The sequence below is a fragment of the Gadus macrocephalus genome, chromosome 2 (assembly GCF_031168955.1).
Source record: "Gadus macrocephalus chromosome 2, ASM3116895v1".
Classification (NCBI taxonomy): domain Eukaryota; kingdom Metazoa; phylum Chordata; class Actinopteri; order Gadiformes; family Gadidae; genus Gadus; species Gadus macrocephalus.
Genome location: NC_082383.1, coordinates 20,998,374 through 21,017,271, shown reverse-complemented (window position 1 = coordinate 21,017,271; position 18,898 = coordinate 20,998,374). Strand labels below are relative to the sequence as shown.

The following is an 18,898-nucleotide window of genomic DNA, read 5'->3' as shown; positions in this document are numbered from 1 at the left end:
ACTGGTGGCAGGTACAGCCAACGCAGAGGAGAGGACACACACAGACTGCACATTGCACCGTGTGTGCTCTTCTGAATGCAGCATTTACAATTCGTGTTGTTCTGCAAAATGCGTAACTTGTCTGTGCGTGTGTTTCTTTGTCCGTGTGCTTGTGTGCATGTGGGTGCTTGTGGGTTTATGTGAGCGTATGTGTGTGTGCGTGTGTGTGTGTGCGTACGTGTGCGTATCTGTGTGTGTGTGTGTGTGCGTGTGTGTGTGTGTGTGTGTGTGTGTGTGTGTGTGTGTGTGTGTGTGTGTGTGTGTGTGTGTATCAGGCGCGTCACGTGGAGGGCGGGAGCGCGGGGCTGATCCCCAGTCAGCTGCTGGAGGAGAAGAGGAAGGCCTTCGTCAAGAGGGACGCGGAGCTGCCACCCGCAGGTAGGGAGGGGGGGGGGGGAGGAGGGAGGAGGGAGAGAGGGGGGAGGGGAGGGAGGGAGGAGGGAGGGGGAGGGAGGGAGGGAGGGAGGGAGAAGGGAGGGAGCGAGGGGGGAGGGAGGGGGCAAGGAGGGAGGAGGGAGGGGGCAAAGGAGGGGGCAAGGGAGGAGGGGAGGGGGCAAGGAGGGAGGGAGGGAGGAGGGAGGGAGGAGGGAAGGAGGGAGGTAGGGAGAAAGGAGGGAGGAATGATGGAAGGAAACAGGAATACAAATGTACAGCATCAACTTCACTGTACTGATCAGTCTATGAGGGTCAGGATTATATCAGGATTCATATGAGAGGATATTTTGTGCGGCAATATTTGCTTTGTATATAAAATACTGTCACCATTGGAAACCGTTTTTATAACCACTGTAATTATATCATCCACATACAACGTATTCACATTACCGTACTTCTAACAACAATGAATTTCAGCAACGGTCTGAAGGTGTGATCTTGATTAGCCATTACAGGCAGTTTGAAAACAGGACAATCCCACTCGTGATTTCACTGAAACACAGGAAAAGGCCGCTAGAATTGGCAAATCACACTTACACCTTGTGGCGTAATATCACCCCTTTCATTCGAACAGATTGTGTGCGCACTGTGTGTATGGCTTAGCCTAGACCCCCTGGTGTATGTGTGTGTCTGTCGGTGTAGAGAGTGAAATTCTATGTCTGTGATTTTCAGCAGGAAACCTGTGCGCTGGAATCGGAGGGAAGAAGAAGAAGAAGATGATGTACGTGACCACTAGAAACGCAGGTAACACGCCCTGAGCTGTACAGACACACACAAACACACACACAAACACACACTTGGACTCACTCATGTCACACACGACTGTACAGTGCTCTGAGTAAACTACCTCCGACTGCATTGTCAATATTTCTGATACGATATCGATTTACATAAACACACAACCAACATTTGACTTCTGTGTTCCCCTCAGAGTTTGACAGACACGAGCTGTTAATCTACGAGGAAGTGGCCAAAGTCCCGCCCTTCAAGAGGAAGACTCTGGTTCTGATTGGTGCCCAGGGAGTTGGGAGGCGGAGACTGAAGAACAAGCTCCTGTTGATGGACGCGCCGCAGTTTGGCACCACCATTCCTCGTACGTAGTGGGACCACATTGAAGTTGTAGTTGGCCTGCTGCCACTGGCCACTTTTAGTCTAAAAATGATATTACTCTAACTTTTAATATCAGTGTGTATCATATTCTACGTACAATAGAAAAGTACAAAGCAATAGATATAGTGCTCACAATATCTTCTTAGAGTCCCTTATATTGTCCTAATTTTGGATTGTGGTCAGAACTCCAGTGACAGCTTCTGTGATCAGTTGATCTCATCGCGTGATGTCACTCGTCACTTGTTCTTGCTTTTATGTGTGTGTCTGTGTGTGTGTGCGTCACGCTCATTACATTTGTCGTGCCGTGCTATCTCTCTCTGCTCCACCCCCATTCCTAACACACACACACTCTGTCGAACACTCACACACAAAAACCCACACTTTATCACACAAACACACAACCGAACATCCAGAGTTTATCACACAAACACCCACACTTTATTACACAAGCACAAGCGCACACTTTGTCTCACTTTATGGCACACACACACACACACACACACACACACACACACACACACACACACATCCACCCACACACACAACCACACACACACACACATCCACACACACAAACGTTATCTCACTTTACGTCTCACACACACACACACACACACACACACACACACACATATACACTCATTTTGTCAGACTTTGTGACACACACACACACATCCACCCACACACACAACCACACACACACACACACACACACACACAAACGTTATCTCACTTTATGTCACACACACATACACACACACACACACACACACTCACACAAAACCCAAACAAACCCCTCCCTAACCCCCCTGTGCCCCCCCCCCCCCCCCCCCCCCCAGACACCTCCAGGAAGCCCAAGGCGGGGGAGCGCGAGAGCCGCATGTTTGCCTTCACCAGCCGCAGCCTGATGGAGGCGGACCTGAAGGCCGGCCGCTTCCTGGAGCACGGCGAGTACGACGGCAACCTCTACGCCACCAAGACAGCCTCCATCCACCAGGTGGTGGAGGCCGGGCGCGTCTGCATCCTGGACGTCTCCCCCCAGGTGGGCACGCACGCACACACACACGAGCACACGAGCACGCACACACACGCGCACTCACATGCACGCACACACAGATCTGCATACGGGACGGTAGTCCGTTATCCCCCCCCCCCCCCCAGGTAAGTCCTTACTCACACACACACACACACACGCCAGCACGCACAAGAACACACAAACACACACACACACACACACACACACACACACACACATCTGCGTCCTTGACGTCTACCCCCAGGTGAGTCCTCACACACACACACACACAGACACACGTAAGCAACCGCACACACAAACACACACATTGTGCACGCACTAGCTAGCCACTTGGTGTAGCTCTACACAAAGTAGCAAGGTAGTGTGATGGAAACCGTTACTGTGGCTTGGCAACAGTCCAGTCCTAGTCCTGTATACTTTAAACAAATCACTATCTGTGGTCGCTTATCACTGTTCACTAATAAATGGCGCTTGGAGAAACGTTTCATAAAAGCAATAGCCCACTTGTGATATTTATTTGACACACGCTCCCACACACAGCCGTGCTCGAATCACAGCCGTGCTTGTGTTCAGTATAATGGCACTCCCTCTCGTGGGCTATTGCTTAAGTATGTGGTCTTCAAGCTGTGTCATTTTATAGTGTGTCTGTGTGTGTGTCTGTGTGTGTGTCTGTGTGTGTTTGTGTGTGTGTATGTGTGTTTGTGTGTGTGTGTGTACGTCTGTGTGTGTGTGTGTGTGTGTGTGTGTGTGTGTGTGTGTGTGTGTGTGTGTGTGTGTGTGTGTGTGTGTGTGTGTCTGTGTGTGTGTGTGTGTGTGTGTGTGTGTCCCAGTCTCTGAAGGTTCTGCGTACCTCTGAGTTCCTGCCCTACGTGGTGTTTCTCAAGGCTCCAGAGTTCCAGGTCCTCAAGGCCTTGAACCACTCTGCTGTGGACGCTGGGGTTGTCACGGAGACACTGACGGTATGACGCGCACACACACGCACACAAGCACACACATTGGTTTATAATCCAATGAAAATAAGAATCTTTGGGGAGCCACCCATGTTGGCCACCATGTTGCTTCGCCATGTTTTTTACAGTAGTCAAGAAGTGACAAACAGCTCTTGAGAGGACACGTTTTAATATTTTTATTAAAATCGTACTTGTGAGCTCTGAACAATAGTTTTACAGTCGAATGAGCAAAATACAAATTATAAATCTATCAAGGAACCTTCTCACTTGACAATTGGCTACTTCAATGCTGGCCCGAACAGGCCACCGTAGCATCTCCTACATCATGGGAGAGGGAGAGGTGAGGGTTAGGGGTATTCAGCTGGTTGCAATCTGCAACTTCAACACTAGGTGGCACTAAACACTACACATTCCAACTTTAAGATTAAAAAAAATCTGATATCCTTGAAACCCCCCCCATGCGACCACCCCGTCCCTCCCCCGGGCCGACCAATCAGGACGCAGAGCTGCAGCGGACGTGTGACGAGAGCGCGCGGCTGGAGGCGGCGTTCGGCCACTACTGGGACCTGACGCTGGTCAACGACAACCTGGACGAGACGTACCGCACGCTGAAGGCCGCGCTGGACACCGTCTCCAAGAACCCCCAGTGGGTGCCCGTCACCTGGGTGTTCTAGCCCCCAGCCGTCGGGTGTGTGTGTGTGGGGGGTGTGTGTGTGGGGGGGGGGGGGGGGGGGTCCTAGGTTCCAGACGAGAGAGCGAAGCGGTGAACACGTGATGGGCTTTCAGTGCCGGTGTCGCCAGAAGCCGATGTATTTTTTTTTCTTTTTTTCCGATGACGTCAGTGAACAATGCCCCAGGCAACTGAACTCAGAGTTCAAACAATTACAACTTTGTCCCCTCACCCCCTCCCCAGTCAACGCTGACCTCTTGAACAGCGCCCAATCACATAAAGCCTTTTTGTGACATTCTAAACCAGAAAACATACCCCAACCCAACAGAATCTACCGCAATATTACAACCCTCCAAACATGGAGAAAACAACTAACTGCCACTGTCCCCCGAGTTTCCCTCCCAGTTTTCGCTACAACATAAAGATCCTTGTCGCTACATCATCGGCAACGCCCCAGCTAGCATGCAGCGCGCGCGGCTCAAAGCTCATCACGTGTTCACGCCTTTAAAAACCGTGGCATCGCAGTGATCAGCGTGGCCCGAGTGGGCCTCATGATGAGCTCATTCATAAGGCTCACATGCTTCACAAGCCGCTGTGTGTGTGTGTGTGTGTATGTGTGTGTGTGTGTGTGTGTGTGTGTGTGGGGGGGGGGGGGGGGGTAAGGGGGGTCCTTGTCCTGGAACCTAGAATTTCCCCCGCTGAAGATCCGCTTCTACCGCAGATTTAGCGGAGTACAGTAAGGCGGAGAAGCAGGGGTAGGCAGAGGTCATTACCAGACAGAAGAGAGAGAATGGGTGACGACTAATGGCGCTTTTCCACCGCATGGTACCAGCTCGAAACGACTCGACTCGACTCGACTCAGCTCGCATTTTTGGCGTTTCCACCGCGAAAACATGGTATCTGGTACCTGAAGTGGCTGCTTTTTCTAGTACCGCCTCGCTCTAGGTTCCAAGCGAGCTGAGCCGATGCTAAAAGGTGACGTCGGCAGACGGCCGGCCACTGATTGGCCAGAGAGTGTGACGAAGTCACGAGAGCGACATGGCAACCATGCTGGTAACAGCCATAGCAGCGCCGCAGCCAACATATTCCACTTCTTCAACTTCTTCAACATGCCAGCTAATAATACGAAAATGAATACCATCGCATCGATGTCCTCCATTGTTGTTATGTGGGTTCTGTCCCCATGTGTGGGTTGCGTAGGTGTTGTTTGCGTCGCGTACAAAAATACGTCACAGCCATTTCGCGCAGCCGACCCCGCCCACGTCCAGGAGGTACTATTTGCGGTGGAAAAGGACCCGTGCTGCTACCGTGTCGAGTCGTGTCGAGTCGTGTCGAGTCGTGTCGTGTCGAGTCGAGTCGAGCTACATGTGCGGTGGAAAAGCGGCATAAGAGAACACTTGATATAGAAGATGAGTTCTACCATGGCAAGTGGCTATGGATCATATCTGACTAAAATACACATAATAGTCCAGTCTGGAACAAGTTCACGATCAAGGTTCAAATTGATGTGGTTGTAATTTATTGTTGGTTGATAAGTTGGGATGGTGAGGGAAGTCTAGGGAGACGAGAGAGGGAATGAAGCTGTCGTAAACCACGAGGGAAAGCGCTGAGTGTCATTATCCCGATCCAGTGTATGTGTGTGTGTGCATCTGTGTGTGTGAGTGTGTGTGTGTGTGTGTGTGTCTGCGCGTGTGTATTTGTATTCACATTCTGTCTGTGCCATACCAGTGAGTGGCATCAGCAGCTCCCACGCTTGCTGTCTGTAAACGTGATCAGAAGCTAAGCTAACAGGGCTACGCGTCAACTCATGCGTCATGCTGTGAAACTGTCATGTCGTGACTTGAAACACTCATGTGCCAAATGTACTTTCATTGGATGTATCTCTGAGTCATTTCGGGTAGGGAAACCTACATTTATATTCTGTTTTTCCACTGCCATATGCATTTGATTCATTTTATGTACTTGCATGATTCATGCCATTTCTTTTGATGTCTCTTCAGGGTAGCACTTATTATGAAGTCGCTTCGGATAAGGCATCCGCTTATGAGCAAACCTTGTGGGAGATGGATTCCTCATGACCGTTTGGTATTTCCCGTTGGTGATGACGTGCACTTAATTACACACCACGATTGTCCACAAGAGAACGCATTGACTTTAACCTCAACCAGTGTTGCACTGTAAATTGGTGCCAGGAAGATATTCTTTATTTTTTAATATATGTTTAGCAAACAAAAGGCCTCTTATGAGGATCTTGGAGGCCTGGGCATCATTTGAAGAAATGTAATTTAGAGCTTATTCTATCTTAATGCTCTAAAAGTGGAGGATTCAGGGATTACGTTTGACTTCAGTGCCAAAATTACAGATTTTTTTGTTCAGCAGATCCCAGGATTTTCTTGACACATTTTCTGACACACACACACTCACACACTCACACATAGACACACACACACACACACACACACACACACACACACACACACACACACACACACACACACTGGCACAGATAAAAACACACACATCATGAGGGGGTCAACCTGAACACTTCCCTCTTCGCTGAAAGTTATATTTTGTTACCACATTCTATTTTATAAGGATGGGTTTTTCTGCTTTAGATACTGCACCATTTTTAATGAACATGTAATTTATTTTATATGATTGATATTTTAGTAGAAACCGGTGTCATAACAAATGTTTTTCATTTTTAGCAAGAGAAAATGGGTTTGTAGATAGCATGTTGACTTAATCTGGTCACAATATTTCCATGTTGGATACTTTATAGTCTTGCTCTGTATTTTACTGAAATTAAGCAAACCCTGTTGAAGATATTGTGGGAAATGTATCTTTGTCCTTGGTGCCAAATCTATGAGCATTTGTACTTGTTTTCTTTTGTATGGAATGCTGTAGTCTACACACAAACCTAGAACAAACCAGAGGTTTTTCAGGCAGCTATTGTGGTACAAAAGTCATATGGATAAATGTTTAGTAGTTAACTGCCATGCATATCAGGAAAAACTACTTGTTTACAATTTAAGATGATATTCAAAGACATTTGACCTTGGTTTAGTAAAATATCTCTTTCAAATACACTTGTATGGTCTGACAGGTATATTTATTAAGTGTCATATATTCAAAGCAAGATTAATATTGGCCCATCTGGCACTGCCATTTGTATTTCTGTAAAACTCCCTAATTGCAATAAAACTCATATCAAAAATCATGCAATAAAACAATTGTATATATTCGGTTGAGAAGCTCAGTGGATTATGCTTGCCATGTAAACTCTGGAACAAGGAGGACCATTCCATACCACGGTGGACGACTTAGTTGTCTTTAAAGCTGCCATCAGCAATCGTCTCTCGCCCACTTTGCGTTTATATTTTGTTTGAGTCTCTCTGATCTTATGCGTTTGGATCAAAAGCAAGGGGCCCTAGCAATGGCCACCAGAGTGTACACACAACCACCTCTCCCTCTTCTACCAGCAGAATGAGCTCCTTTAATACATCGCTGGCTCGCTCCCTCCCATAGGGGAGAGGAGAGAGTGGGGTTGGGCGGTGTGGGGGCTTGTGTGCCTTGGGGCTGATCCAGAGAGGAGAGGGGGGGCTGTTTATCTCCAGGCTCTTATCTGCTTCTTCTTCCAGGGCCAGAAGCCGTCTGGCAGAATGTGTGTCAGAGTGCACAACCGCCAAATCAGAAGAGGGAATAGCCCACAAGGGCAAAGTGGGTATAATCCGGTAACTTCTCCGCCAGACCAGTTTGGTTGCGAGTGTGATCATACTTAATCTGCTACTTGCTGTTTCAAATCCACGGCCACAAGCCGCGGTCGCCCTTGGCCCTGGGTATCCCACTAACGTCAGACAGAGACCATCTTCGAATGCAGCCGCGTCGCGGAACCAAAACGACAGTAAGACCTTTTAAACGCTTCTTCAATGTGCAGTAGTATTCGCAGTACGTTTTTCTAGGTAGTGTGTGTGCCGGGGAGACCAATTGGTTCTAGGATCTCATCTCACACCCTAATAGACAGTAGCCTCTCTTCTCTGCTAGTCTCATGCCACATGGGTGGAGAATCCATTAACCAGTTGGTGGAATGTCTTGACCTCTGAACTTTAGAATCCAATCAGCTGGCTGCATCGGCTCAACGGAGAGCTAATGAATACCATCATTTGTTTGCGACTCCTTTGGGAGTTTTTGGATGGAAGCCAACTGCAAATAGGCTTTTTATAAGCAACCCACCACCTCTGAGGCTGTTCACTTGCCTCTCGTCGGCAGCAGATGAAGTGCTTGGGAGACTTGGGAGCGTCATAGACACCTCTGTGGACGAGACGAAACTAAATTGCTTGCGCAACTGAGGTGTTCCGGGGTCAACATGAACCTAGTATTTGTGGAGCACCATGAGTTTTAGGATGTGTTGCTTCGGTCAGGCGTACAATACCCTCCCGGTGAACCCTCTGCGTGGACACACGTCCTGACCGCTCCACTTCTCTTCTGCGATAACGTCGTTGCCTGTTTACTCACTTAACCTACATCCCTGTTAACCTGCGTCCCCAGACGCTGTCCTGTGTTTGGCTACTCCGTGTGAGGAAGGCTAGGGGAGGACGGTCGCTCTTGTCACCCCTGAAGGGTCTAACCGCGACCGGGGCATCATGTGGTGGGGCACTTGGTGGACCCTGGGGGCTGTTGGCTCCGCGTTGCTGGCGGCGGTCGTGGTGTATTATCTGACCGCCGGGCGACGCCACAAGGTGTTCGATGAGGACTGCGTGAGACCGCCCGCAGCCCTGATCACCGATACCAAGCAGAGGGACGAGAGGCTAAAGAAAGGTTTGTGTTGGCTTCTGTTATGGGCTTCTTCATGTTCGCCTGTGTGCCTTTGGGATCGTTTGTGAGTGCACCCATCTATTTGCTGAGGTGTGTGTGTGTGTGTGTGTGTGTGTGTGTGTGTGTGTGTGTCTGTGTGCGTGCGTGTGTGTGTGTGTGTGCGTGGGTGCGGATATGTGTGTGTCCGTGCTTGTATGCGTGTGGGTGTGTGCGTGCATGCGTGACAGTGCGTGTGCATGCACATGTTTGTGTATGTGTGCCTGTGTGTGTGTGCGTGCATGCGTTTGCGTGCGGCGCGCGCATGTGTGTGTGTGTGTGTGCGTGCGTGTGCGCCTGTGCATACACATGATATGAACGTCCCCCCTGATTCCCCCAGGCTTCCGGGCGGACCGCGTGCCCCCCGCTCTGGACGCGGTGGTGATCGGCAGTGGGGTGGGGGGGCTCTCCGCCGCCGTCCTGCTGGCCAAGGCGGGGAAGAGGGTGCTGGTCCTGGAGCAGCACGACCAGGCCGGGGGCTGCACACACACCTTCCACAACAAGGGCTTCGAGTTCGACGTAGGCAAGTGCCCCGGGATCGCCTCTTATCGGGACAGAGAGGGAGGGGGGGGGGGGGGCAGTGTATGTATGGTAAAGGGAAAGTTGTATTTTCACGTTCTGTTTCTGTAACGGACATTTGTTGATTCTGCTTTTTCGCCAACATCATTTGGGGGGGTCAAGGGTCACAGCGTCCAACTGAGAGGTCACCACTGTGAGACCCCACGTTCTAATCGTCAATGATCAAATCAAATAATGTTTAGCTAAAGGACAGAGTTCCCTGGGTTCTCATCACGGAGAAGAATGCATAAGGGGATCTCTGCCCCCTCGTGCCTGGTATACCCCCTGGCACAAAGGTCAACGTTAGATAACGCTAGGATCAAGTAGAGCGGCTAGACAATGCGAGGAATAGGAGACAGAGCTTACATGATGAAGGGGAAACAACATGATAGATTTTTCCATCACACATCATGTGTGGAGCACAGATGATCTCAGCAACTCTGAGACATGTGCCACGGTATAAGAAGTCCTCGCATTAGACAATGCGTTCGAGTACAACTTGCGCACCTCTTTGAGGGGCGCGGGTTGATTTCTCATCGATTGGATCATTGCATGTTGATCATGTTATGTTTTATTGTTTGTCTTTTATTGTACCGTTATTACCCAAATACATGACCATAATTGTTATAAGTTTGGATGACTCTTTATTCTACCCATTGGGTCAGGTTTAGACAGTTAGGATTGACGTGGGCCCGGGAATTCCCACCACAGCGTCAGGGCGACCGACAAAGAGTTGAGGTTGATGTGATCCGTTCCACACAGTTTCTGAAGACCAGCAGTGTCTATCGACCTGTTGACCTGTCCTGACATCATCCGACCCTCCATGAGTCATCCGTCAATCCATCATCAATCCCCCCCCCCCCCCCCCCCCCACCACCCAGCCTGCCTCCATCCAGCCCCTGTGTGTGCCTGTGTGTGCAGGGATCCACTACCTGGGCCAGCTCCATGAGAACAGCCTGCTGCGCGTGGCTCTGGACCAGCTCACCGAGGGCCAGCTGCACTTCTCCCGGCTGGAGGAGCACTTCGACACCGTGATGCTGGGCGAGCCACACCAGCGGAGGTGAGGGGTTTGGGATTTCATGTTAAATTTCAGAAAACACACCAAAACAAGACCAGGAAACAGTCAGACCATGACATTCATGTTATTGCCTTTTATTGCCAATTTGCCGGTAAATCATTTTTGGGTTGAAAACGTTTTTTTTCCTCTGGGATTCAGCTGATGTCTTTAGTTGTAAAAATAGTATTTGCCAAATGTATAATTAGTTATCCATATCCGTGGTTAAGCTTGTATGTCATCATGAGACAGTGAGAGAGACGGGTAGGTTTACGTATATACAGTTAGGAGGACGGAACACGCAGATTCTTCTAACTAATAACTATTTGTGTGGTGTAGCTAAAGTCGCTGGTGGCCACTTTAATATCAGCGCTCCTCCATTTGTGTCCCAACAGAGAATACCACATCCATTCAGGGAAGACGGGGATGAAGGACTGCTTGAAGAAGCAGTTCCCCGGCGAAGAGAAGGCGATCGATGAGTTCATGAGGCTCATGAAGGTAGCTATGAGAAGGACGATGCATGCAGACATCATATTGAAATCAGTCTATTCGTCTTGACACACCTTAATATCCCCTACAAACACCTATTCAATTCAGCCACTCTGCCGTTATCTCAGAGTTGTAACACAGGTGTATCTCATAGTCATGTCCTTAATCTCTATATTATACAGCCATGATTTGGTTAATGAGCTCCATCCATGTTCACCCCTATCAGACCTCTGGGAGAAAGGCCTGTAACTGGTTATGTATCAAAAGCATGTGTTTAACCTATAGAGGGATTCACCTGCAATTCAGACACATCTACAACCTACAACCTATCTCTAAGGTGTTGGGGTTTGGCTCTCCTTTATACAAAAAAACAGACTACTTTACTCAGACGGCGAAAAAAGCGCTTAACATATTTTATGATATAATTCTTGGGGCAGACGTGGTTAGACTTTATTAAGTAGTTCTTGTCATTTATATTTCCTTTGCCCCTCAATTTCCTGATAAGCCTCTAAATACAATACCACATTTTTATCCAGCATGGGCCGTATATTCCCATTTGGCCTCATCTTAGAGACGTACAAAACCACAAAACAGCAATAAAACATGCATACACACCCATCACGTTATGGGCTGCAGTTAATCAGGTCTTTCGCGCGTGTGTGCATGTGTGCGTGCGTCTGTTTGATTGCAGCTGGCCTCGAAGCGCACGCCGCTCATCGCCATGCTGAAGATGGTTCCCTATTGGCTGGTCAGCTTCCTGGTGCGCACCGGCCTGCTGTACAGGGTGTCCTCCGTGTTCCGCCTGGCGACCACCGGCCACTCTGAGATGATGACCCGCCTCACGCACAACAAGGACCTGCAGGCGCTGTCCGCCTACCTGTTCTACGGTGCGCACGCACGGGCACACATGCTGCACACACACACGTGACACACACACACACAACACCCCACATCACACACAAGACACACACGTGACACACACACACACACACACACACACACACAAACGTACGCCGCACACACAACCCATAGACAACATCAAATACGCCACACCAAACACAATGCACACACCCCACTAAACACAACACACCAAACACAACACAACACAGACCCACACACACACACACCACACAACTCCAAACACAACACATCAAACATTCCATCAAACATAGCACAAACACACCAAACACCAAACACGAGACAACAACACACACACACACACACACACACACACACACACACCTACGCACACACACACACACACACACACACACACACACACACACACACACACACACACACACACACACACACACACACACACACACACACACACACACACACACACACACACATACACACACACACACACACACACACACAGCACATCGCCATTCACCCATCCAGGCCTTTGACCCCCTGCTGGTCCTCCCCAACTGCAGGGGTCCCCCCAAAGGAGTCCAGCTTCCTCATCAACGCTCTCCTGCTGCACCACTACAAGCGCGGCGCCTACTACCCAGTAGGGGGCGCCAGTGAGTTCGCCTTCCACATGATCCCGCTCATCCAACGGTCGGGTGGCGCCGTGTTGGTCCGAGCATCCGTCCAGCGCGTCCTCCTCGACCAGCAGGGCCGGGCATATGGTGAGCATACGGTGGTCGGCTTGGGAAACGGCCCCTAGTGGCCGGCTCAGGTACTGACACCCACTCAGCTAGTTTGGAGCACTCGTTTCAGCGCCGTTGTGCTCAATTCATTAGACGCATCTATTAATACGCATTGCTCCATATTGGTAAGCAGGATATCGTTTAAAAGTATCTGTTGGGGTAGATAAGGTTGAGATAAGATAAGTGGCTCCTATACGATTCACAAATTGGATCATCAACACTGCGTGTGTGTGTGTGTGTGTGTGTGTTTGTGTGTGCGTGTGCGTGTGTGTGTGTGCGTGTGCGTTGGGCCAGGTGTTACTGTGCTGAAGGGAGGAGAGGAGATGGAGGTGCACGCCCCCGTGGTCATCTCTAATGCTGGCATCTTCAACACCTTCCAGAAGTTCCTGCCCAAGCAGATCCAAGACAAACCCGGTAACGACTCCCAATAACACGTTGATGATGGTGTATTCTCGGGCTAGCCTGCTATGAGATAAACACCGGCCCCGGCACACAGTGTCTCGGATACCACAACCTTGTCCTTGGTACCAAATCTAGGACCATTTGTTCTTGTTTCCTTTTGTATGGAATGCTGTAGTCTACACACAGACCTAGAACAAACCAGAGGCTTTTCAGGCCGCTATTGTGGTACAAAAGTTACATTGCTCAATTTTAAGTAATAAACTTTCACGCAGGAAAAACTACTATTACTATTACAATTTAAGGTGACATTCAAAGACATTTGAATGTCTTTGAATGGTTTGCAAGACACCCTGATGAAATACACCTGTATAATCTGAGAGGTATATTTAGGACTACTAGTAATAAGTAGACAATTCTGTGAGTGTGTGTGCAGAATGATAGCCATACAATCATGGAGACTTGTGTTCTGGAGGCTACATGCATATGGCCGTGTGGTCCCTCAGACGTCAAGGCCATCGTGACACGCATGCGCCACGGGATGGGCTCCTTCCTGGTGTTCGTGGGCCTGGACGGAACCAAGGAGGAGCTGGGCCTCGTCTCCACCAACTTCTGGATGTATAAGGACAACGACCTGGACGCCCTGTGAGTCCCTTCATCCTTCTCCACCCCCTCACAGACCCTCACAAAACGTTTTGGGTCACTTAATCGGTAACTTGTTTAAAACAAATATACTTTCCATACTTTGATGTATCTTGCTGCAATCGCTTTGAGGCAGCAAAAAAAGGGATAAGAGAAAGAGAAGAGAAGAAGGAGGCTAATGCAAACCACTTTCAAATAACCAGGGGGGAGTGTGGCTCACGAGGTAGTGCGGGTTGGCTGGTAACCGGAAGGTTGCTCGTTCGATCTCCAGCTCTCGAGTTCTCCCTGAGCAAGACGCCTCACCCTCACGACCAGCTGGCTGTCACCCTGCGTGATTGACATCGCCGTCGGTGTGTGAATGTGTGCATGAACGGGTGAATTTTAGGCAATACTGCAAAGCACTTTGAGTGGCCACTGGTTAGATTACGGCTTTATAAATGCAGTCCATTTAGCATTTACAAGGGGAGAGGTGTCTTAGAAAGTGTGCTTTGTGGTGGGCTCAATTAAGGATTGGTGGCGGCTCGTCTCCCACTGATTCCAGATCAACTCTGTGCATGACAAACAGATAGAGCTCGGTAGTAGTCGCACAGCGCTCAGTGAGCCGGTTCGTAGCCGCCGGAGGCCTGCCACGGTCATGTGCGGAAGAGGAGATGGAGCAGAGACCGGCTGACATCACAGCCTACGCTCGAATAGAAGATAATGGAAAAGCAGCAAAACCCAGCGTTAAGCTTAGACCTAAAAACTTTGCTTCATAACTAATGACTATAATGGTCTGCATTTATACAGCGCTTTGCTAACCGGTGGCCACTCAAAACGCTTTTACAATATTGCCTGACATTCACCCATTCATGAATACACACATTCACACACCGATGGTAGGAGGAAGAGCCGGGGATTGAACTTGCAACCTTTCTGCCGATCTTTCTCCTGAGTCATAAGCAATGGCCGTATAATAATGTGTGTGTGTGTGTGTGTGTGTGTGTGTGTGTGTGTGTGTCTGTGCAGAATGGATCGTTATTCGTCCCTCAGCAAAGACGAGGTGTTGGGCAACATTCCAATGATGTTCATTACGAGCCCTTCATCCAAAGATCCTACCAGCAATGTGAAGCAACCAGGTACACACACACACACACACACACACACACACACACACACACACACACACACACACACACACACACACACACACACACACACACACACACACACACATACAGATCAATGCCTTTAACAATGAAGTTTACCATCAGAAGATAGGAGCTGTGGCTTTGAGAAAGATGCATTTTATTGTATAAAGTGTATTTTTTGTAGCGTGTTCTATGTATAACAAGGCTACACGTCATAATGTGTAACTGATTCAGAGAACATGACTCCTAGTCTCTATTGAGGCTTGTGTCCCTTTAGATACGACCCATTTCAGACCGTTTTGCTCCAGGGCCCACGTTAAACTGCAAATTGAAGTGTCATGCAAATATCTATCTGTCCCCGGGGTTGGAGGGGATCAGAGCACATGATAATTGATTGTCCATGACATTCATGGCCCTGGGTTCAATCTCTACCATCCCAAGTCCCACCGCCCTCCCCCTTAGGGAAGATGTCCCCCATGTGCTCCACACTGACCCCTAGCTGTTGTGTCGCGCAATGCAAGTGTCTGCTTCAGAATTCAATGAGGCTCGTGTGTGTGTGTGCGTGCGTGCGTGCGTGCGTGCGTGCGTGCGTGCGTGCGTGCGTGCGTGCGTGCGTGCGTGCGTGCGTGCGTGCGTGCGTGCGTGCGTGCGTGCGTGCGTGCGTGCGTGCGTGTGTGTGTGTGTGTGTGTCGTGGGCCAGGCAAGTCGTGCATGACCCTGCTGACCATGGCGCGCTATGAGTGGTTCGAGGAGTGGGAGGGGACCCGGCTGGGCAAGAGGGGGCAGGACTACCTGGACCTGAAGAACGGCATGGCCCAGGAGCTGCTGGGCTGGGCGCTCACCGTCTTCCCCCAGCTCAAGGACAAGGTGTGTGTGTGTGTGTGTGTGTGTGTGTGTGTGTGTGTGTGTGTGTGTGTGTGTGTGTGTGTGTGTGTGTGTGTGTGTGTGTGTGTGTGGGGCTGTGTGTGTGTGTGTGTGTGTGTGTGTGTGTGTGTGTGTGTGTGTGTGTGTGTGGGGCGCTGTGTGTTTGTGTGTGTGCCCCGTTCTATTGGCCTACCTTGTCTGTGTCAATCCATCCAACGGTCTGTCTGTTTGCTGAGGTGTGTGTGTGTGTGTGTGTGTGTGTGTGTGTGTGTGTGTGTGTGTGTGTGTGTGTGTGTGTGTGTGTGTGTGTGTGTGTGTGTGTGTGTGTGTGTGTGTGTGTGTGTGAAGCCATTACTAAATCATCCATGCTGTGTGTGTGTGTGTGTGTGTGTGTGTGTGTGTGTGTGTGTGTGTGTGTGTGTGTGTGTGTGTGTGTGTTCATGCGTGTGTGTGTGTGTGTGTTCATGCGTGTGTGCAGGTGGTGATGATTGACGCGGCCACGCCTCTGACCAACGTGCACTACCTGGGCGCCATGCGGGGAGAGATGTACGGCGCAGAGCACGACCTGCAGCGCTTCAGCCCGGAGACGGTTGCTAGGACACGGCCCCAGACCCCGGTGGAGGGGCTGTACCTGACAGGTGAAGGGGGGGCCCTCCTGTGGGGGCAGAGCACTGCGGCGAAACGCTTCTGAACCAATGAAATGGTCCGGGGTTTGCAGTCATTGTTTTCTTTTTGTCATGTAAGTGAAGATTTAAACATGAATGACAGAGTTGCTCTGTGTGTGTGTGTGTGTGTGTGTGTGTGTGTGTGTGTGTGTGTGTGTGTGTGTGTGTGTGTGTGTGTGTGTGTGTGTGCTTCCATGTGTGTGTGTGTGTGTGTGTGTGTGTCTGTGTGCGTCCGTGTGAGTGCGTGCGTGTGCGCGTATGTGTGCATCTCTGTCTGTCTGTGTGTGTGTGTCTGTGTGTGTGTCTGTGTGTGTGTGTGTGTGTGCGTGTGTGCAGGTCAAGACGTGTTCTGTAACGGCATGGCGGGGGCTCTCCACGGGGGGCTTCTCTGTGCGTCGGCCGTCCTCAACCAGACGCTCTACATCGACCTGTTGGCCCTGAAGACACGCCTCAAATACAAAAGCCGCCATCGCAAGAAGTGCTAGCACGGATGCAGTCACTGCTAGCTCCGTGCTAGGCCTCAATCGAACCGACAGGAAGTCTGAGAAGGATGACAGGAAGTCAAGGGTTTTGCTCTCTGTACTGGGCCATGGTTAGAAGCTTTAATGAAAGTAACGTAGAGTCAAGGTTTACTCAGAATGTAACTATTTCCACTGTAGCCAAAGCAGTGATTCTGAATAGTTCTGATGAAGGAGAAAGGATGTGTTGTTGGTTGTTTTTCCTTACTGAAAATAAATGAATAAATTAATTCTCATTGTTGTGTTTGTCTTTTGGGCCACATTACTGGCCTTTTTTCTTGTGTAAAGTGGATGAAGCTATATTACTGTAATTGGAATGAATAATTGACAATACCTAAAGGTAGTATTACACCATTGTTCATCATATTCCATCAGCTGAATAAATAACAGAATCAAAGCCAATTCCATTGCATTAGAACCAGATGATCTATTGGTTTATTTAGATTGATGAACTTGTTGGCAAAACAGTCCCCCCTGAATCTCTGAAAAAGGGGGGTCATTTAAATCTTTTGGGAAAAAGGATACATACATATATGTAAACTTTTGTATGTGTTTATGTATGCATGGACTCCCAGCGCAATCACTTTCAGCTAACTACTTACTTCTTACTATGTTATTGTATATAGATGCATAGATTTATTAACTATCCATCAACCTCTCTCTCTCTCTCTCTCTCTCTCTCTCTCTCTCTCTCTCACTCTCGCTCTCGCTCTCACTATCTATCTATCTGTATCTATCTATGTATCTGTATCCTTCCATCCCCCTTTATCTCTCGCTCTCTCCCCCCGTCCGTTCGTCTGTCCGTCGGTCCATCTATCTGTCTGTTCTATCTCTCAATCTAAAAACAATGTTTAAAAGAAACACAAATAGCAACAGAGCCGTCTTTCAGCGGGAGGAAATGGTGGCCTGACCAGCTGCCTCTGTCATCATGAAGCCCTCCAACAGTGGATTAACCGCCCGTCGTCACACAGAGACACATCTTTTGGGATGTGCAGCTACTCTGAACCAAACCATGACTGTAGATAAGACCCAGAGGTTTTATTACGAGGACCTATGTGCTCTGTGGAAGATTGTGACTCACACACTGGCAGGACAGCAAGAAGATTCCTTACACGTGTTAAACTAACTTGGCAATAAACCACATTCTGATTCGTCGGATGTACACAGTGAACGCTCAGCTTTGCTTGTTGCCAGGAAATGGTATGACAACTATGCCACTTAAGGTCCCAGAGGACCTTAAAGGTATTTTATCCTCTGCACCAACTTGGCATCCATCACGACAAACCACACATCCATGGATGGAAGTCAGGTGCAGCAATGTACAGATACGTTTATGGTCAAAATAAGTAATAACAATAGTAAATAAGTTTTGGTAATCAAATAACTAATGTATTTCCGTCAACTTAATGTCAAACATACTCTTCTGTTTTTGTTTCACGTACATTTGTATTTTACTGATGCAGGTCAATGTGTAGGCCTTGTAGGTTTCTCTTCTTCTGTTCCAGTTTGAATGTGTAAAATAATCTACTTTTTTTGTGTCCTGGAACCCCATATGCATATGAAGGGACCAAGTGGGGTCCCGGGCCCCAGGAACCACTCTCTGGTGATGAAGAAAGAAGAAGAAAACAGTAGCGCCGAGATCGTTTATTGGCCTGTGGCATGTGCCACCGCGACCACTGACATACCATGCCAATAAACGTTTTATAACATAACCATGTTATGTTATAAAACTCATTTATAACATAACATAGTATATAATAGGCTAAATCATTTCGGCTTTAATAATCATTCTAATTTTCAATGTAATTCGGAAAATGTTAATTAATTTGA

General features: G+C 48.9%; 2 protein-coding genes across 3 annotated transcripts in view; both read left to right on the top strand.

Annotated features, from left to right (window-relative positions):
* mpp2a (MAGUK p55 scaffold protein 2a) overlaps positions 1-4,846 on the top strand; it is a 10,783-nt gene extending 5,937 nt beyond the window's left edge. The window contains exons 8-14 of one of the 2 annotated variants that reach the window (XM_060045324.1): positions 1-11; positions 315-417; positions 1,147-1,218; positions 1,406-1,567; positions 2,424-2,626; positions 3,451-3,579; positions 4,068-4,846. The exon at positions 1-11 is cut by the window's left edge and continues 121 nt beyond it. In XM_060045324.1, coding sequence (XP_059901307.1) covers positions 1-11; positions 315-417; positions 1,147-1,218; positions 1,406-1,567; positions 2,424-2,626; positions 3,451-3,579; positions 4,068-4,244 — 857 coding nt within the window. In that variant the 3' untranslated portion in view covers positions 4,245-4,846. The remainder of the gene's footprint in view (positions 12-314; positions 418-1,146; positions 1,219-1,405; positions 1,568-2,423; positions 2,627-3,450; positions 3,580-4,067) is intronic. The other variant, XM_060045315.1, reaches the window with a different exon arrangement.
* A 3,603-nt stretch (positions 4,847-8,449) lies between these two features.
* Positions 8,450-17,298, top strand: LOC132452612 (all-trans-retinol 13,14-reductase-like). Its single transcript, XM_060045304.1, has 12 exons — positions 8,450-9,058; positions 9,432-9,614; positions 10,571-10,709; positions 11,099-11,201; positions 11,884-12,079; positions 12,635-12,832; positions 13,148-13,267; positions 13,759-13,897; positions 14,900-15,009; positions 15,722-15,888; positions 16,364-16,523; positions 16,887-17,298. The coding sequence occupies exons 1-12, from the start codon at positions 8,884-8,886 to the stop codon at positions 17,033-17,035; spliced, it is 1,839 nt and encodes a 612-aa protein (XP_059901287.1). The 5' UTR covers positions 8,450-8,883; the 3' UTR covers positions 17,036-17,298.
* Positions 17,299-18,898: the final 1,600 nt, after the last annotated feature.

What these genes read in the sequence shown, in the direction of transcription:
- LOC132452612 (XM_060045304.1), top strand. Translation starts at nt 8,884, where the DNA reads ATGTGGTGGGGCACTTGGTGGACCCTGGGGGCTGTTGGCTCCGCGTTG. An exon ending in GCAGATCCAAGACAAACCCG is followed by an intron (nt 13,268 to 13,758) that starts GTAACGACTCCC and finishes GTGGTCCCTCAG; the next exon opens with ACGTCAAGGCCATCGTGACA. An exon ending in CAGCAATGTGAAGCAACCAG is followed by an intron (nt 15,010 to 15,721) that starts GTACACACACAC and finishes GTCGTGGGCCAG; the next exon opens with GCAAGTCGTGCATGACCCTG.